This window comes from Lichenostomus cassidix, unplaced genomic scaffold (assembly GCF_008360975.1).
Source record: "Lichenostomus cassidix isolate B80296 unplaced genomic scaffold, HeHo_3.0 HiC_scaffold_37, whole genome shotgun sequence".
In the NCBI taxonomy this organism is placed as follows: domain Eukaryota; kingdom Metazoa; phylum Chordata; class Aves; order Passeriformes; family Meliphagidae; genus Lichenostomus; species Lichenostomus cassidix.
The window spans coordinates 1,214,875-1,234,973 of record NW_028147279.1 but is presented as its reverse complement, the minus strand read 5'-3'; the positions used below and the strand labels follow the sequence as shown (position 1 = coordinate 1,234,973).

General features: G+C 51.3%; 1 protein-coding gene and 1 long non-coding RNA gene across 4 annotated transcripts; one reads left to right on the top strand and one right to left on the bottom strand.

Annotated features, from left to right (window-relative positions):
- The first annotated feature begins 4,384 nt into the window (after positions 1–4,384).
- USF2 (upstream transcription factor 2, c-fos interacting) lies at positions 4,385–18,406 on the top strand. 3 transcript variants are annotated; one of them, XM_085044729.1, is made up of 11 exons: positions 4,385–4,484; positions 5,714–5,760; positions 8,804–8,928; positions 10,356–10,451; positions 11,043–11,169; positions 11,899–11,992; positions 12,772–12,830; positions 14,633–14,727; positions 16,423–16,551; positions 17,495–17,629; positions 18,304–18,406. In XM_085044729.1, exons 1-10 carry the CDS (start codon positions 4,432–4,434, stop codon positions 17,582–17,584), a joined length of 915 nt encoding a protein of 304 aa, XP_084900855.1. In that variant the 5' UTR covers positions 4,385–4,431; the 3' UTR covers positions 17,585–17,629; positions 18,304–18,406. The 3 variants fall into 3 exon arrangements, with proteins under 3 accessions (XP_084900855.1, XP_084900856.1, XP_084900854.1); XM_085044730.1 differs by lacking the exon at positions 18,304–18,406 and adding an exon at positions 8,029–8,043 and having other exon boundaries at positions 8,819–8,928; positions 17,495–17,672; XM_085044728.1 differs by lacking the exon at positions 18,304–18,406 and having other exon boundaries at positions 17,495–17,672.
- Positions 8,927–9,230, bottom strand: LOC146423564 (uncharacterized). The gene is made up of 3 exons (XR_014847519.1): positions 9,153–9,230; positions 9,025–9,099; positions 8,927–8,973 (listed from the first exon to the last, which is right to left on the bottom strand). It is a non-coding gene; the product is annotated as an uncharacterized LOC146423564 (long non-coding RNA).
- Positions 18,407–20,099: the final 1,693 nt, after the last annotated feature.

Genomic DNA, 20,099 nt, shown 5'->3' with positions numbered 1-20,099 from the left:
ATTTTTTCGGGATTTATTGGGATTTTTTGGGGATTTTTTTGGGGATTTATGAGGCATTTGGGGGGTGTTGGGAGCTATCAGCCATTTATTGGGATTTTTTGTTTTTATTTATTTGGGATTTATAAAGGATTTTTGGGGGATTTTTTTTTTTTTATTTATTGGGATTTTTTGGGGATTTTTTTGGGATTTATGAGGCATTTTGGGGATTTTTTGGGGGGATTTTTTTATTTTTGGGGAATTTTTTTGGGATTTTTTTAGGATTTTTTGGGGATTTTTTGGGATTTACTGGGACTTTTTCGGGTTTTTTTGGGATTTTTGGGGATTTATTTGTTGGGTTTTTTTTTTTATTTTCTTTAATTTATTGGGATTTTTTGGGGATTTTTTTTGGGATTTATGAGGCATTTTTGGGGGGATTTTTTTGGGAGCTATCAAGGATTTATTGGGAATTTTTTGGGATTTATGAAGGATTTTTGGGGGGATTTTTTGGGGTTCATGGGGCTTTTCTGGGATTTATTTGAGATTTAATGAGGATTTTTACCTTTTTTTTTCTTTTTTTGGGAGTATTTCAAGATTTGGGATTTGTCGAGAATTTTGGGGGAATTTTTTTTTTATTTATGGGAAATTTTTTGGACTTATTAGGGGTTTGGGGGATTTATTAAAAAATTTTGGGATTTATAGAGGATTATTGGGAATCTACAAGAAATTTCCACAATTTGTAGTTTTCCACGAGATTTCCAAGATTCTTTAGGGAGATTTTTCAATTTGTAACACATTTTTTTTGGGATCTTCAGGGAACTTCTGGGGATTATAAGAAATTTTTTTTTTTAATTTTTTGTGATTTAAAGGGAATTTCTAGAATTTCTCAATGATTTCCACGACCCACAGGGAATTTCCTGGGATTTTTTTGAGGATTTCTGGGATTTCTTGAGGATTTTCCATAATTTATAAGGAATTTTCCACCTCCTGGGAGTCTTTTCCTCATTCTTGGAGGATTTTTCCCGATTTTCCTTGGAATTTCCCAATTTTCCCTGAAATTTCCCTGTTCTTTGGTGACTTTTCCTGACTTTCCCCAAATATTTCCCATTTTTCTCCTTTTTTCCCTATTCTCCCCAATATTTCCCCAATAATCCCCAATAATTCCCAATTTTATACAATAATTCCCAATTTCTCCCAATAATTCCCACTTTTCTCCAATAATTCCAAATTTTTTCCCAATTTTTTCCCAATTTTCCCCAATAATTCCCAATTTCCCCAGTAATTCCCAATAATTCCCAATTTTCCCCCATAATTCCCAATTTTCCCCAATTTAATTCCCAATTTTCCCCCATAATTCCCAATTTTCCCCAATTTAATTCCCAATTTTTCCCAATAATTCCCAATTTTCCCCAATAATTCCCAATTTTTTCCCAATTTCCCCCAATAATTTCCAATTTTTCCCCAATTTCCCCAATAATTCCCAATTTTTTCCCAATTTTCCCCAATAATTCCCAATTTCCCCCCAATTTTTCCCAATAATTCCCATTTTTTTCCCAATAATTCCCAATTTTTTCCCGATTTTCTCAGATTTTCCCATTTTCCTCCTTTTTCCCCAATCCTGCCGGGATTTCCCCACTAATTCCCCTTTTTCCCAATTTCCCGAATCTCCCCCTTTTTCCCAATTTCCCTGCAATTCCCAATAATTCGCAATTTCCCCCATTTTTGCCAATTTCCCCTCAATTCCCAATTCTCTCCCATTTTTCCCAATTTCCCCGCAATTCTCGATTTCTCCAGATTTTCCCAATTCGCCCTCCATTCCCGATTTCTCCCGATTTTCCCAATTTCCCCTCAATTCCTGATTTCCCCTCCATTCCCCATTTTCCCCCATTTTTTCCCGATTTCCCCCACAATTCCCAATTTCCCCAGTTTTCCCCAATTCCCCTCAATTCCCCATTTTCCCCCATAATTCCCGATTCTCCCCATTTTCCCCTCAATTCCCAATTCCCCCATTTTTTTCCAGTTCTCCCCATTTTCTCCCAATTTCCCCGATTTTCCCTCAATTCCCGATTTCCCCCCTTTTTCCCGATTTCCCCACAATTCCCAATTTCCCCAGTTTTCCCCAATTCCCCTCAATTCCCCATTTTCCCCCATAATTCCCGATTCTCCCCATTTTCCCCTCAATTCCCAATTCCCCCATTTTTTTCCAGTTCTCCCCATTTTCTCCCAATTTCCCCGATTTTCCCTCAATTCCCGATTTCCCCCCTTTTTCCCGATTTCCCCACAATTCCCGATTTTCCCCACAATTCCCGATTTCCCCCATTTTTCCCGATTTCCCCACAATTCCCGATTTTCCCCACAATTCCCGATTCCCCCATAATTCCCGGTTTTCTCCCATTTCCCCTCAATTCCCGACTTCCCCCGGTTTTTCCCAATTTCCCCTCAATTCCCGATTTTCTCCATTTCTCCCGATTTTCCCCTCAATTCCCGATTTCCCCCCAATTTTCCCCAATTTCCCGATTCTCCCCGGTTTTTCCCGATTCCCCCATTTTCCCCGTTTTTCCCCATTTTCCTGATTTTCCCCAATTTCCCCCAATTTTCCCCCAATTCCCGATTGTCTACAATTACCAATTCCCTATTTTTCCCGATTTCCTCACTTCCCGATTTCCCCCCCATTCCCCATTTTTCCCGATTTTCCCCGATTTCCCCTCAATTCCCGTTTTTCCCGAATTCTCCCAATTTCCCCTCCATTCCCGACTTTCCCCATTTTTCCCAATTTTCCCCAATTTCCCCTCAATTCCCGATCTCCCCAGTTTTTCCCGATTTCTCCTCCATTCCTGATTTCCCCTCCATTCCGCATTTTCACCGATATTTCCCGAATTTCTCCGATTTCTCCCAATTTCCCCACAATTCCCAATTTCCCCCATAATTCCCGATTCCCCCGCAATTCCCGATTTCCCCCATAATTCCCGATTTTCCCCCAATTTCCCGATTTTCCCTCCATCCCCCACTTACCCCGATTTTTCCCGAATTTCTCCGATTTCCCCCAATTTCCCCCATTTTCCCGATTCCCCCACAATCCCCAATTTCCCCTCAATTCCCGATTCCCCCATTTTTCCCGATTTTTCCCCATTTTCCCCGATTTCCCCTCAATTCCCGTTTTTCCCGATTTTCTCCGATTTCCCCCCAATTCCCGATTTTCCCCACAATTCCCGATTCCCCCATAATTCCCAATTTTCCCCGATTTCCCCTCAATTCCCGATTTTCTCTCAATTCCCGATTCCCCCCTTTTCCCCGATTTCCCCTCAATTCCCGATTTCCCCTCCATTCTCCCCGTTTTTCCCGATTTTCCCCGATTTCCCCTCAATTCCCGATTTCCCCTCCATTCCCCGATTTTTCCCGTTTTTCCCGAATTTCTCCGATTCCCCCCAATTTCCCCCTTTTTCCCGCTTCCCCTTTTTTCCTAATTTTCCCAATTTTCCCATTTTTCCCCCCAAATTCCCCCAATTTCCCGATTTTCCCTCCATCCCCCACTTACCCCGATTTTCGAATTTCTCCGATTCTCCCCAATTTCCCCCTTTTTCCCGATTCCCCACAATCCCCAATTTCCCCCAATTTCCCGATTCCTCCATTTTTCCCGATTTTCCCCCAATTTCCCCACAATTCTGAATTTCCCCATTTTTCCCGATTCCCCCATTTTCCCCGATTCCCCCATTTCCCCGATTCCCCCATTTTTCCCGATTCCCCCATTTTTCCCGATTCCCCCATTTTTCCCGATTTTTCCCATTTTTCCCCTCACTTCCCACTTCCTCCTCCGCTTTCCCCCACAATCCCCTCCCCTTCCTGCCCCTCCCCCCTTTCCCAACACCCGGAACTTCCTTCCCCTCCCCCCCTCCCTCCGCCCCTCCCCCTTCCGGCCTCTCCCTCCGCCCCTCCCCCCTCCCTCCGCCCCTCCCCCCTCCCTCCCTCCCTCCCCGCCCCTCCCCCCCCGCCGCCGCCCCGCGCTCGGCCCGCTGTCGCCTTCGCCCCGCCATCGCCGCCATCGGGGAAGTCGCGATAGTCGCGGGGGGAGGGGGGGGACAACCCGGGGGGGAGGGGCGCTCCGGGCGGTGGGAGGGGGGGGGAGGGGGAGGGGAGACCCCCCCTCCCCGCGCGAGGGGTGGGGGAGGGGAAAGGCCCGCACGTGACGCTGTTTGGCCTCGTGACCGGAGCCCGGAAAAAAAAAAAACCCCAAAAAAAATCGTCCTCCCCCTCCTCTCCCCTCCCCACCCTCCCCCCACCCCCAAATCCACCCCGCTCCCCTCCCCACCCTCCCTCCCCCCAACCCGGGGAGATCCGCTCCCTCCCCCTTCCCTTTCCCCCTTCCCCTCCCCCACGCCGCTCGCCGGGGTCGCCCCTCCTCCCTCCCCCGTATCGCGACCCCCCCCCGAATATCGCGACATCCCCCCTCCCCCCCCCATGGACATGCTGGACCCCGGGCTGGAGTCGGCCGCGGCTTCTGCTGCCCCCAGGTGAGCTGAGAGAGAGACCCCAAATTTGGGGAGGGGGAGGGGAGGAGAGACCCCCGAACTGGGGAGGGGGAGGGGAAACAGGGACCCCGAATTTGGGGAGGGGGTGGGGAGGAGAGACCCCCGAATTGGGGAGGGGGAAGGGAGGAGAGACCCCCAAATTTGGGGAGGGGGAGGGGAGGAGAGACCCCCGAATTTGGGGAGGGGGAGACGAAATAGGGACCCCAAATTGGGGAGGGGAGATCCCAAACTGGGGAGGGGGAGGAGAGACCCCCGAATTGGGGAGGGGGAGGGGAGGAGAGACCCCCGAATTTGGGGAGGGGGAGATCCCAAAATTGGGGAAAAGAGACCCCAAAAGGGGGGAGGGAGAGACCCCCGAATTGGGGAGGGGGAGGGGAACAGGGACCCCCGAATTGGGGAGGGGGAGATCCCAAAATTGGGGAGGGGAATTCCTAAAATTGGGGAGGGGGAAGGAGGGGAGACCCCAAAATTGGGGAGGGGGAGATCCCAAAATTTGGGGGGAAAATACCCCAAATTTGGGGAGGGGAAGGAGGAAAAAGACCCCAAAATTTGGGGAGGGGGTGATCCCAAAATTGGGGAGGGGAGGGGAGACCTCGAATTGGGGAGGGGGAGGTCCCAAAATTTGGGGAGGAGAGACCCCCGAATTGGGGAAAAAAGACCCCAAAAGGGGGGAGGGGGAGACCCCAAATTGGGATGGGTAGATCCCAAAATTTGGGGGAAAAAAACCCCCAAATTTGGGGAGGGGGAGGGAGGAACAGGGACCCCAAAATTTTGGGAGGGGAGACCCCAAATTTGGGGGAAAAACCCCAAATTTGGGGAGGGGGAGACCCCAAAATTTGGGGGAAAAAAACCACAAAATTGGGGTTGGGGGAGATTTGGGATTGAGGAAAAAACCCCAAAATTTGGGGAGGGGGCGAGGAAGACCCCGAAATTTGGGGAGGGAGGAGGAAAAAGACCCCAAAATTTGGGGAAGGGACAGGAAATCCCAAATTTAGGGAGGGGGAGACCCCAAAATTTTGGGGGAAAAAAACCCAAAATTTGGGGAGGGGGAGGAAAAGAGACCCCCAAATTTGGGGAGGGGGAGACCCCAAAATTTGGGGGGAAAAAACCCTGAAATTTGGGGAGGGAGGGTGAAGGAGACCCCAAAATTTGGGGAAGACCCCCAAAATTGGGGTGGGGGTCGTGACCTTTGCCCTCTCCCCAAATTCCAGTCACGAGAAGCCTCAGGAGGCCGAGGAGGGCGTGGAGCTGCAGGAGGGTGAGGGGAGACCCCGAATTTGGGGGATTTTGGGGATTTTTGGGGGGTTCTGGGGGGTTTTGGGGGGTTTTGGGAGGGTTTTGGGGATTTTGAGTGGATTTTTTGGGTGAATTTTGGGGATTTTGGGGGTTTTGGGTGGGTTTTGGGGTGGATTTTGATTGGATTTTTGGGGTGGATTTTGGGGATTTGGGGGGATTTTGGGGGGTTTTGGGTGGATTTTGGGGATTTTGGGTGGGTTTTGGGGTGAATTTTGAGTGGATTTTAGGGTGGATTTTGGGGTTTGGATTGGATTTTTGGGGATTTTGGGGTGGATTTGGGGGGTTTTGGGGTGGATTTTAGGGATTTTGGGGGTCTTTGGGGGATTTGGAGTAGATTTTGGGGTTTTGGGGTGGATTTTGGGGTAGATTTGGGAGGCTTTTGGGGTGGATTTTTGGGGGTCCTGAGTGGTTTTGGGGTGGATTTTTGGGGATTTTGGGGGGGTTTTGGGGGGTTTGGGGATTTTGTGGTGGATTTTTGAGGATTTGGGGAGGAATTTTGGGGTTTTTTTGGGGTTTCCAGGTGGTTTTGAGGTGGAATTTTGGGGTAGATTTTGGGGGATTTGGCGTAGGTTTTGGGGGGGATTTTGGGGTGGATTTTAGGGATTTTAGGGATTTTTGGGGGATTTTGGGAGGGTTTTGGGGATTTTGGGGTTTCTGGGTGGTTTTGGGGTGGATTTTGGGGTAGATTTTGGGGATTTGGGGTGGATTTTTAGGGATTTTGGGTGGGTTTTGGGGGGTTTTGAGGATTTTGGGGTGGATTTTTGGGGATTTTGGGATGGATTTTGGGGATTTGGGGGATTTAGGGTGGAATCTTGGGGTTTGGGGATTTGGTGGTTTGGGGGGATTTTGGGGTTTCCGGGTCATTTGGGGTGGAATTTTGGGGTGGATTTTGGGGGTTTTTGGGGATTTGGGGTGGATTTTGGGGGTTTGGGGATTTTTGGGGTGGAGGGCGTCCCAGGAATTTTCGGATTTCTGGGTGGTTTTGGGGTGGAATTTGGGGGTTTGGGGGATTTTGGGTGGATTTTGGGTAGATTTTGGGATCCCAGGGATTTGGAGGAAAATTTGGGGAGGTTTTGGATTGGATTTTGGGGGTTTGAGGATTTTGGGGGGATTTTGGGTGGATTTTGGGATTTTTGGGTGGTTTTGGGGTGATTTTTGGGGTGGATTTTGGGGATTTTGGGTGGATTTTTGGGCTATATTTTGTGGGTTTTTGGGGTGCATTTTGGGGTGGATTTTGTGAGTTTTTGGGAATTTGAGGAGGGATTTGGGGGGAAATTTTGAATTTGGGGGGATTTGGGGTGGATTTTGGGGTTGGTTTGGGACATTTTTGGGTTGATTTTGCAGAATTTTTGGGGCTTTTTGGGGCGTTTTGGGGCACTTTTTGGGTATTTGGAGGTATTTTGGACAGGTTTGGGACATTTTTGGGTTGGTTTGGGACATTTTGGGTCTATTTGGGGTATTTTGGGACATTTTTTGGGTATTTTGGGCTGATTTGGGACATTTTTTGGCTATTTTGAAGCATATTTGGGCTGATTTGGGATATATTTTGGGTATTTTGGGTTGATTTGGGCAATTTTGGGCTGTTTTGGGACATTTTTGGGGTATTTTGGGACATTTTTGGGGTGGTTTTTGATGGATTTGGGGTATTTTTGGGCTTTCTTGGGCTATTTTGGGCTGATTTGGGATATTTTTGGGCCATTTTTGGGATATTTTTGCTATTTGGGGACATATTTGAGATTTTTTTTCTATTTTGGGATATTTTTTGAGCCGATTTTGGGTGGTTTTTGCTATTTTTGGGATATTTTTGGGGTCCAACATCCCAATTTTGGGTCATTTTGGGTTCTCCAGGTGAGGGAACTCCAGGTGAGAACTCTCTGGGGACATTTTTTGGCTATTTTTGGGGCGTTTTTTGCTATTTTGGGTATTTTTTGGGCGATTTTGGGTATTTTCTGCTATTTTTGGGGAGTTTTTTGCTCTTTTGGGGTATTTTGGGATATTTTTGGGTCCGACACCCCAAATTTCGGGTTCCCCAGGTGAGGTGGCTCCAGGTGTGAACTCTGTGGGGACATTTTTGGGATTTTTTTTGCTATTTTGGGTTATTTTTCAACTTGATTTCGGGTGTTTTTTGCTATTTTGGGTTATTTTTGGAGCTGATTTTGGGAGTTTTTTGCTATTTTGGGATATTTTTGGGGTCTGACACCCCAATTTTGGGATATTTTGGGTTCCCCAGGTGAGGGAGCTCCAGGTGAGATCTATTTGGGACATTTTGGGGCTATTTGGGTCACTTTGGGGATGTTTTTTCGCTATTTTGGGATATTTTTTGGCCAATTTTGTGTATTTTCTGCTATTTTTGGGGAGGTTTTTGCAATTTCGGGGTATTTTGGGGATATTTTTGGGGTCTGACACCGGAAATTTTGGGTATTTTGGGCTCCCCAGGTGAGGGAGCTCCAGGTGAGATCTGTTTGGGGACATTTTTTGGGCATTTTGGGGCATTTTTTGCTATTTTGGGTCTAATTTGGGGTATTTTCTCACTGATTTTGGGTATTTTTTGATATTTTTCGGGATATTTTGGGATATTTTGGGATATTTTGGGCTCCCCAGGTGAGGTGGCTCCAGGTGAGAACTCTCTGGGGACATTTTTGGGCTATTTTTGGGGCATTTTTGGCTATTTTGGGTCTACTTTGGGGTATTTTCTCACTGATTTGGGAATTTTTTGCTATTTTTTTGCTATTTTCGGATATTTTTGGGGTCCAACACCCCAATTTTGGGGTATTTTGGGATATTTTGGGGTCCAACACCCCAAATTTTGGGCTCCCCAGGTGAGGGAGCTCCAGGTAAGATCTATTTTGGGACATTTTTGAGATATTTTTGCTATTTGGAGACATTTTTGGGATTTTTTTTTGCTATTTTGGGTTATTTTTGGAGCTGATTTTGGGTGTTTTTTGCTATTTTTTGCTATTTTTGGATATTTTTGGGTCCAACACCCCAAATTTCGGGTTCCCCAGGTGAGGGGGCTCCAGGTGAGAGCTCAGTCGCCGTCGCCGCCGTCGCCGCCCCCCCCGCGCCCCCCGCCGCCTTCGCCGAGGGAAACCTGCAGTACCAATTCCGGAGCGAGAGCAACGGCGGCCAGGTGAGCTCACCTGCACAGGTAACACACCTGGGACAGGTAACACACCTGGGACACACCTGGGAACAGGTAACACACCTGGGGGAACAGATAACACACCTGGGCAAGCTGCAGTACCAATTCAGGAGCGAGAGCAACGGCGGCCAGGTGAGCTCACCTGGGCAGGTAACACACCTGAGATACACCTGGGGGGACAGGTAACACACCTGGGGGAACAGGGAACACACCTGGGGGAACAGGTAACACACCTGGGATACACCTGGGGGGACAGGTAACACACCTGGAATAGGTAACACACCTGGGGGAACAGGGAACACACCTGGGAACAGGTAACACACGTGGGATGGGACACACCTGGGACAGGTAACACACCTGGGGGAACAGGTAACACACCTGGGCAGGTAACACACCTGGGACACACCTGGGCAGGTAACACACCTGGGACACACCTGGGGGAACAGGTAACACACCTGGGGGAAGAGGTAACACACCTGGACAAGTAACACAGCTGGACAACCTGCAGTACCAATTCCGGAGCAAGAGCAGCGGCGGCCAGGTGAGCTCACCTGCACAGGTGGGACAGGGAACACACCTGGGACACACCTGGGACACACCTGAGACAGGTAACACACCTGGTGGAACAGGGAACACACCTGGGACACACCTGAGACACACCTGAACAGGTAACACACCTGGGCAACCTGCAGTACCAATTCCGGAGCGAGAGCAACGGCGGCCAGGTGAGCTCACCTGGGCAGGTAACACATCTCAGGTGTCCCCAGGTGTGTCTAGATGTTTTCAGGTGTCCCAGGTGACACACCTGTTCCCCCCCAAGTGCCTCTCAGGTGTCCCCAGGTGTGTTCCCAGCTCCTCCAGGTGCCCCCAGGTGACACACCTGTCCCCCCAAGTGTCCCACAGGTGTGTCCAGGTGTGCTCAGGTGTCCCCAGGTACCCCACAGGTGACACTCCTGTCCTCCCCAGGTGCCCTCAGGTGTCCCCAGGTGTGCTCAGGTGTCCCCAGGTGACACACGTGTGACCCCCAGGTGTGCTCAGGTGTCCCCAGGTGACACACCTGTCCCCCCAAGTGTCCCACAGGTGTGTCCAGGTGTGCTCAGGTGTCCCCAGGTACCCCACAGGTGCCATACCTGTCCCGGCCAGGTGTGTCCAGGTGTCCCCAGGTGACACACCTGTCCCCCCCAGGTGTGCTCAAGTGTCCCCAGGTGACCCCAGATGACACACCTGTCCCCCCCAAGTGCCTCTCAGGTGTCCCCAGGTGTGTTCAGGTGTCCCCAGGTGCCCCACAGGTGACACACCTGTCCCCACCAGGTGTGTCCAGGTGCCACCAGGTGAAACACCTGTCCCCCGAAGTGCCTCTCAGGTGTCCCCAGGTGTCCCCAGGTGACACACCTGTCCCCCACCTGTCCCCCCAGGTGACCTACCGGGTGGTTCAGGTGACCGAAGCTCCCCTGGACGGCCCTGAAGGTGCAGCGGTCAGCGTGGTGTCCACCTTCGCCGGAACCCCCCAGGTGAGGGCGGGGCAGACACACCTGGCAGCTCAGGTGTGTGGGGAAGAATCCAGGTGAGGTTTGGGGAGGTTCAGGTGAGATTTGGGAGATCCAGGTGAGGTTTGGGGAAGTCCAGGTGAGATTTGGGACAATCCAGGTGAGATTTGGGACAATCCAGGTGAGGTTTGGAGGGATTTGGGACTCCCAGGTGTTGTGGGATTTTGGGGGAGTTACCTGGGGGTTACCTGGGAGGACTTTGGGGTTACCTGGGCAGATTTTGGGGTGATTTTGGGCTGATTTCAGGTGATTTCGGGGTCACCTGTGGGTTACCTGTCGCTTACCTGTCGGCAGGTGCTGCAGAACCCCTTCAGCAATGGCGGATTTTGGGGTTACCTGGGCAGATTTTTGGGCAGATTTTGGGCTGATTTCAGGTGATTCCAGGTGATTTCGGGCTCACCTGTGGCTCACCTGTGTTACCTGTCGGCAGGTGCTGCAGAACCCCTTCAGCAATGGCAGATTTTGGGGTTACCTGGGCAGATTTTGGGGTGATTTTGGGCTGATTTCAGGTGATTTTGGGGTCACCTGTGGCTCACCTGTGTTACCTGTCGGCAGGTGCTGCAGAACCCCTTCAGCAATGGCGGCAGCCCCGGCAGTGAGGGAGGAGCCGAGGCCAGGCTCACCTGGGGGGGGGAGGGGGCAGTGGCTGTGCAGGCTGATCCTGCGCTGGGCCAGGCTGGAGGTGAGAGACACACCTGGGCACACCTGGGGGACTTGGGGACACACCTGGACACACCTGGGGGGGAGATGTGACACACCTGGGCACACCTGGGGACACCTGGGGGGACTTGGGGACACACCTGGGCACACCTGGGGGGTAAAACCACACCTGGGGACAAGGGGAGACACCTGGGCACACCTGGGGGGGAGATGGGACACATCTGGGCACACCTGGGGGGTAAAACCACACCTGGGGACTCACCTGGGGGGGGAGGGGAGACACCTGGGGACTCACCTGGGCACACCTGGGGACAGCTGGCAAGGAGGGGACACACCTGGGGGGGAGATGGGACACACCTGGACACACCTGGGAGGACTTGCAGACACGCCTGGGGACTCACCTGGGCACACCTGGGGACACCTGGGGAGGAGGGAACACACCTGGGGGGGAAAAAGCACACCTGGGCACACCTGGGGGGCAGAAAAGGCACACCTGGGGGTACAAATGGCACACCTGGCAGTACAAACTGCACACCTGGACACACCTGGGGGGCAGGAAAAGCACATCTGGGCACACCTGGGGTCACAAACTGCACACCTGGGGGGCAGATAAAGCACACCTGGGCACACCTGGGCACACCTGGGGTGCAGAAATGCACACCTGGGCACACCTGGGCTGGGCTCCCCTCCCCCCCGCCGCGCCCCCAGGTGTGCCCAGGTGTGCGACAGGTGTGTCTCTCCCCTCCCCCAGGGCAGTTCTATGTCATGATGACTCCGCAGGACGTGCTGCAGGCGGGGGGAGGGGCGGCGCGCGGCATCGCCCCCCACGGCCACGCCTACTCGCCGTGAGTCACCTGGGCACACCTGGGGGGCATTGGGGGGCTGTTGGGGGGTACCTGGGCACACCTGGGGGGCACTGGGGGTTACCTGGGCACACCTGGGCACACCTGGGGGGCACTGGGGGATACCTGGGCACACCTGGGCACACCTGGGGGGCACTGGGGGATACCTGGGCACACCTGGCTGTACCTGGGCACACCTGGGACACACCTGGGCACACCTGGGGGGCTGTTGGGGGTTACCTGGGCACACCTGGGTGCACTGGGGGGTGGTTGGGGGTAGCTGGGTGCACCTGGGACACACCTGGGCACACCTGGGGGTATCTGGGCACACCTGGGGGGCACTGGGGATACCTGGGACACACCTGGGCACAATTGGGCACACCTGGGGGGCTGTTGGGGGTTACCTGGGCACACCTGGGCAGCTGTTGGGGGTATCTGGGTGCACCTGGGACACACCTGGGGACACCTGGGGGTATCTGGGATACACCTGGGGGGCACTGGGGGATACCTGGGACACACCTGGGAACACCTGGGCACACCTGGGGGGCACTGGGGATACCTGGGACACACCTGGGCACACCTGTCACACACCTGTCACACACCCGTCACTTGTCACACACCTGTCCCACACCTGGGCACATCTGTCACACTGTCACACACCTGTCACTTGTCGCGCACCTGTCACACTGTCACACACCTGTCCCACCTGTCCTACACCTGTCACACACCTGTCCCACCTGTCACACACCTGTGCCACACCTGTCCCACACCTGTCCCCGCAGGAAGCTGGAAGGGCCGCGAGTGCCGCGGGACGAGCGACGGCGAGCGCAGCACAACGAGGGTGAGTCACACCTGGATGTCACCTGGGGGGTTCCAATGTCACCTGGATGTCACCTGGGGGGTTCCAATGTCACCTGGATGTCACCTGGGTGTCACCTGGGTGTCACCTGGGGGGTTCAAGAGTCACCTGGATGTCACCTGGGGGGTTGCAATGTCACCTGGATGTCACCTGGGTGTCACCTGGATGTCACCTGGGGTCACCTGGGGGGTTCCAATGTCACCTGGATGTCACCTGGATGTCACCTGGGGGGTTCCAGAGTCACCTGGGCAGGAACAAGATCCCGATCCCTCAATGTCCCAAATGTCCCCAAAATCCCCAATGTCCCCAAATGTCCCCAATGTCCCCAACATTAGGAACCCCAATGGTTCCTAATGTCCCCAAAATGTCCCCAAATCCCCAATGTCCCCAAATGTTCCCAAATGTCTCCAAATCCCCAAATGTCCCCAAATCCCCAAATGTCCCCAAATATCCCAAATTCTCCCCAATATCCCTAAATGTCCCCCAATGTCCCCAATGTTCCCATGACGTCCCCAATGTCCCCAAATCCCCCAAAGTCCCAAATATCCCCAAATCCCTCAATGTCCCCAACGTCCCCAATGTCCCCAAATCCCCCAATATCCCCAAATATCCCCAAATGTCCCCGATGTCCCCTAATATCCCAAATACCCCCAGTGTCTCCAATGTCCCCAAATCCCTCAATGTCCCCAAATGTCTCCAAATCCCCCAATGTCCCAAATATCCCCAATGTCCCCAAATCCCTTAATGTCCCAAATGTCCCCAAATATCCCTAATGTCCCCATTGTCCCCAATGTTCCCATGATGTCCCCAAATCCCCCAATGTCCCCAAATATCCCAAATTCTCCCCAATGTCCCCAAATCCCCAATAATGTCCCCAATGTCCCAAATATCCCCAAATGTCCCCAAATGTCTGCAAATCTCCCAGTGTCTCCAGTGTCCCCCAATGTCCCCAAATATCCCCCAATATCCCCCAATGTCCCCAAATCCCCTAATGTCCCAAATGTCCCCAATGCCCCCTCATGTCCCAAATATCCCCCAATATCCCCAATATCCCCAATGTCCCCAAATCCCCTTGATGTGCCCAAATGTCCCCAAATTCCCTAATGTCCTCAATGTCCCAAATATTCCCAAATGTCCCCAATGTGGCCAATGTCCCCAAATATTCCAAATTCTCCCCAATGCCCCCGATGTCCCAAATATCCCCCAATGTCCCCAAATGTCCCCAGCGATGTCCCCAAATCCCCTAATGTCCCCAATGTCCCCAAATCCCCATTAATGTCCCCAATGTCCCCAAATCCCTCAATATCCCCCAATGTTCCAAATATCTTCAATGTCCCCCAATGTCCCCAATGTCCCCAAATATCCCAAATATCCCCAAATGTCTGCAAATCCCCCAATATCACCAATGTCCCCCAATGTCCTCAATGTCCCAAATATCCCCAAATGTCTGCAAATCTCCCAGTGTCTCCAGTGTCCCCAAATGTCCCCAATGTCCCCAAATCCCTCAATATCCCCAAATGTCCCCAAATGTCCCAAATATCCCCAATGTCCCCAAATCCCCTAATATCCCAAATATCCCCAATGTCCCCAAATCCCTCAATATCCCCAAATGTCCCCAAACGTCCCAAATATCCCCAATATCCCCAAATGTCCCAGATGTCCCCAAATCCCTCAATGTCCCCCAAATGTCCTAAATGTCCCCAAATCCCCATTAATGTCCCCAAATCCCTCAATGCCCCCAATGTCCCCAAATGTCCCCAAATGTCCCCGATGTCCCCGAGCAGTGGAGCGCCGCCGCCGTGACAAAATCAACAACTGGATCGTTCAGCTCTCCAAGATCATCCCTGACTGCGGAGCCGACAGCGGGAAATCCGGGGCGGTGAGGGGATTTGGGATTTTGGGGGAATTTGGGGGATTTTGGGGGATTTGGGGGGAATTTGGGGGATTTTTGGGGGAAAATTCAGGGATTTTGTGGGGAATTTGGGGGATTTTGGGGAAAATTTGGGGATTTGGGGGAATACAGGGGAATTAGGGAGTTTTGGGAAAATTGGGGTGGGGATTTGGGGAGAATTTGGGGTTTTGTAATTTCAGGAATTTGGGGGATTTGGGGGAATTTGAGGTTTTGGGAAAATTTGGGATTTTGGGGAAATTTGGAAATTTGGTGGATTTTGGGGAAAATTTGGGGAATTTGGGAGAATTCAGGGGATTTTGGAATTACAGGGGGAATTAGGGGTTTGGGAGAATTTGAGGTGGAAATTTTGGGGATTTTGAGGAATTACAGGGGGAAATTTGGGGGCTTTTGGGGGAAATTGGAGGGGGATTTGGGGGAGAATTTGGGGGATTTAGGGGAATTTGGGGGATTTTGGGAAATTTGGGGATTTTGGGAATTACAGAAGGGGATTTGGGGAGAAATTTGGGGGATTTGGGGGAATTTTGGGAAAATTTGGGGGATTTCGGGAATTACAGGGTTGGGTTGGGAAAATTTGGGGAAAATCTGGGGATTTGGGGGAATTCCAGGATTTTGGGGAAAATTTGGGGGATTTTGGGGGAAATGTGGGGGATTTGGGGGAGAATTTGGGGGATTTTGGGACATTTGAGGGGAAATTGGGGAATTATGGGGGGGAATTGGGGGGATTTTGGGGAAAATTCAGGGGATTTTGGGGGAATTTGGGAGATTTGAGGGGAAATTGGGGAATTATGGGGGGGAAGTGTGGAGATTTTGGGGAGAATTTGGGAGATTTGGGGGATTTGGGCTGATTTTAGGTGGGTCAGGTTAATTTTTGGAGTGGCCAAGATAATTTTTAGGACAGTCAGGTTAATTTTTGGGGCCAATCAGGTGAATTTTTGGGGTTTTGAGCTCAATTTTGGGATGTCTGGCAGAGCAAAGGCTGATTTTGGGATGAATTTTGGGTGAATTTTTGGGGTTTTGAGCTCAATTTCGGGGTGTCAGGCAGAGCAAAGGCTGATTTTGTGACGATCAGGTGGATTTTTGGGGCCAATCAGGTTACATTTTGGGTGAATTTTTGGGGTTTTGAGCCCAATTTTGGAGTGTCTGGCAGAGCAAAGGCGGCTCTGGCTGATTTTGGGATGACCAGGTGAATTTTTGGGACACTCCAGTTAATTTTTGGGATGATCAGGTGAATTTTTGGGACACTCTGGATGGTTTTTTGGGGTTTTGAACCCAATTTTGGGGTGTCCGGCAGAGCAAGGGCTGATTTTGGGCTGACCAGGTGAATTTTGGGTGAATTTTTGGGGTTTTGAGCCCAATTTTGGGGTGTCCGGCAGAGCAAAGGCAGCTCTGGCTGATTTTGGGATGACCAGGTGAATTTTTGGGACACTCCGGATGATTTTTTGGGGTTTTGAACCCAATTTTGGGATATCCGGCAGAGCAAGGGTGGCTCTGGCTGATTTTGGGATGACCAGGTGAATTTTTGGGGCCGATCAGGATAATTTTTGGGGTTTTGAGCCCAATTTTGGGGTGTCCGGCAGAGCAAAGGCTGATTTTGGGACAATCAGGTTAATTTTTGGGGCCAATCAGGCTAATTTTTGGGGTGAATTTTGGGATGTCCGGCAGAGCAAAGGCGGCATCCTCTCCAAAGCCTGCGATTACGTCCGAGAGCTCCGCCAGAGCAACCAGCGGCTGCAGGAAACCTTCAAGGAGGCCGAGCGGCTGCAGATGGACAACGACCTGTTGCGACAGCAGGTACTGTCGCGATAGGCCCCGCCCCGCCCGAAATCGCCCCGAAAATCGCCCCGAAAATCGCCGAAATCGCCCCAAAAATCGCGGCGGAAATCGGCCGCTGGGGGGAGGGGGAGAGGATGAATGGGAGGCCACGCCCATTGTGGGCGGGGCTATGTCCTTATATGGGTCTGGCCACGCCCATTGTGGGCGGGGAGATTCCCACGGGGTTCATTGATAAAGGTGGGGTGGGGATTTGGCGGGAATTGGGGGGAAATTGGGGGATTTGGGGTGGAAATGAGGAAATTTTGGGGCTTTTGGGGTGAAATTGTGGGAATTTGGGGTGAAATTGGGGTGGAAATGGGGAAATTTGGGGTGAAATTGGGGAAATTTGGGGTGAAATTAGGGAATTTTGGGTGAAATTGGGGTGGAAATGGGGAAATTTGGGGTGAAATTGGGGAATTTTGGGTGAAATTGGGGCGGAAATGGGGAAATTTGGGGTGAAATTGGGGAATTAGGGGTGGAATTAGGGGAATTTGGGGTGGAAATTGGGAAATTTGGGGGAGAAATGGGGAATTTGGGAAATGGAGAGAGAAATAGGGGAAAATTGAGGGAATTTGGGGTGGAAATTTGGGGATTTGGGGTGAAATTGGGGTGGAAATGGGGAATTTGGGGTGGAATTAGGGGGAATTCGGGAAAATGAGAGAGAAATGGGACGAATTGGGGGAGCTTGGGATGGAATTTTGGGTGGAATTTGGGGCAGAAACAGGAAAATTTGTGAAAAAACAGAATTATGGAGGCAAATTATGAGAAAACAGGAAAATCCTGATGAGAAAATTGGGGAAAAATGGGAGAAATTTGGGTCAAACCGTGGGAATTTTGGGGAGAAAATCCCGGGGGGGTTCAGCCTCACCCCGAAGCCCCAATTTTGGGTTTTTCCCCCAAATTTGGGGGTTTTTTTGGGCAGATGGAGGAGCTGAAGAGCGAGAACGCCGTGCTGAGGGCGCAGCTGCAGCAGAGGGGGTTGGATGGGAACCCCGAGGGGAACCCCCAGTGAGGGAAACCCCAACCCAAATTTGGGGGAAAATCCCGAAATTTGGGGGAAAATCCCAGAATTGGGAAATTCCCCGGAATTGGGGGGAAAATCCCCAAAATTGGGGGGGAAAAATCCCCAAATTTGGGGGGAAAAATCCCAGATTTGGGGGGAAAAAACCCGAAATTGGGGTTAGTCCTGAAATTGGGAAATTCCCTGAAATTGGGGGGAAAAAAATCCCCAAAATTGGGGGGGAAAATCCCAAAATTTGGGGGGAAAATCCCAAATTTGAGAGGAAAAATCCCCAAATCTGGGGGGAAAAATCCCAAATTTTGGGGAAAAAACCTGAAATTGGAGTTAGTCCTGAAAATGGGAAACTCCCTGAAATTGGGGGGAAAAAAATCCCCAAAATTGGGGGGAAAATCCCAAAATTTGGGGGGAAAATCCCCAAATTTGGGGGGAAAAATCCCAAAATTGGGGGGAAATCCCAAAATTGGGGGGCAAAACCCAAATTTGGGGGGGAAAAATCCCAAAATTGGGGTCAGTCCTGAAAATGGGAAACTCCCCGAAATTGGGGCGAAATCCCAAAATTTGGGGGGAAAATCCCCAAATTTGGGGGAAAATATCCAATTTGGGGGGGAAGAAATCCCAAAATTGGGGGGAAAAAAACACAAAATTGGGAGGAAAATCCACAAATTTGGGAGGAAAAATCCCAAATTTGGGGGAAAATCCCAAAATTGGGGTCAGCCCCGGAATTGGGAAACTCCCCAAATTTGGGGTTGTTCTCAAAACTGGGGATTTCCCCAAAATTGGGGGAAAAAACCGCAAATTTGGGGGAAAAAATCCCAAAATTGGGAAACTCCCTGAAATTGGGAAACTCCCTGAAATCCCAAAATGGGGGATTTCCCCAAATTTGGGGGGGAAAAAAGGCAAATTTGGGGGGAAAAATCCCAAAATCGGGGGAAAAATCCCAAATTTGGGGGAAAAACCCCAAAATTGAGGGGAAAAAATGCAAAATCGGGGAAAAAAAAACCCCAAGTCGGAGTCATTCCCCAAAATGGGGGAACTCTTTCAATCGGGGAAATCCCCCCAAATTTGAGGGAAAAAACCCCAAAATCTGGGAAAAAAACCCCAAAATCAGGAAACTCCCCAAAACTGGGGTCATTTCCCCCAAAATTGGGGAAATTCTCCCTAAAATTGGGGCAATTTCCCGCAAAAATTGGGGAAATTCCCCCTAAAATTGGGGAAAATTCCTCCAAAATTGGGGTCATTTCCCGCCAAACTGGGGTCATTTCCCGCCAAAATTTGGGTCATTTCCCGCCAAAATCGGGGAAATTCCCCCCAAAAATCGGGGTCGCGCCCCTCCCCCCCCCCAATTTTGGGATTCCCCCTCCGCCCCTCCCCCCCCTTTGTAATTACCGTGATTGTAATTAATTCATTCATTGTTTTGTACCGCCCGGGTGGGGGAGGGGCGACCCCTCCCCTCCCCCCTCCCCCCTTTTTGGGGTTTTTTTGGGGGGGAGGGGAGGTGGGGGAGGGGCGGAGAGGTGGGGGAGGGGCGTGGGGAGGGGCAGCCCGGGAGTGGGGAGAAAAAACAATAAAATTTCCCAAAAAAAACACCAAAAAAAAGGAAAAAAAAAACCAAAAAAAAATTGGAGTTTTTGGGTTGTTGGGGGAGGGGAGGGAGGGAGGGAGGGGGAGGGGCGAGCGCGGTGTCGCAATTGTCACCGGGGGAGGCGACAGAGCGGCGCCAGTGTCACCTCCCCTGAGATATTGGCATTGTCACCCCCCTGGTGGCATTGTCACCCCCTGGGCGTTGTCATTGTCACCTCCCCCCGAGATATTGTCATTGTCACCCCCCTGGTGGCATTGTCACCCCCTGGACATTGTAATTGTCACTGTCCTGGTGTCATTGTCACCTCCTCCCCGAGATATTGGCATTGTCACCCCCTGGTGGCATTGGCATTGTCACCCCCCCAGGGACATTGTCACTGTCACCCCCCTGGTGGCATTGTCACCTCCTCCCCGGGATATTGGCACTGTCACCCCCCTGGTGGCACTGTCACCCCCTGGGCATTGTAATTGTCACTGTCCTGGTGTCATTGTCACCTCCTCCCCGAGATATTGGCATTGTCACCCCCCTGATGGCATTGGCATTGTCACCCCCCCAGGGACATTGTCACTGTCACCCCCCTAGTGGCATTGTCACCCCCTGGCCACTGTCATTGTCACCTTCTCCCTGAGATATTGTCATTGTCACCCCCTGGTGTCACTGTCATTGTCACCCCCTGAGATATTGTCACCTCCCCAGGGACATTGTCATTGTCACCCCTTGGTGTCACTGTCATTGTCACCCCTTGGGCATTGTCATTGTCACCCCCTGGGATATTGTCACTGATTGGCATTGTCACCCCTGGACATTGTCATTGTCACCCCTGGACACTGTCACTGTCATTGTCACCCCCTGGGCATTGTCATTGTCACCTCCTCCCTGAGATATTGTCATTGTCATTCCCCTGGTGTCGCTATCATTGTCACC

Excerpts from the sequence above, each read along its gene's own strand:
- USF2 (XM_085044729.1), top strand. The coding sequence starts at position 4,432 with ATGGACATGCTGGACCCCGGGCTGGAGTCGGCCGCGGCTTCTGCTGCC. Across the intron at positions 10,452-11,042 it reads CCTTCGCCGGAACCCCCCAG|GTGCTGCAGAACCCCTTCAG; the intron begins GTGAGGGCGGGG and ends ACCTGTCGGCAG. Across the intron at positions 11,170-11,898 it reads TGCGCTGGGCCAGGCTGGAG|GGCAGTTCTATGTCATGATG; the intron begins GTGAGAGACACA and ends CCCCTCCCCCAG.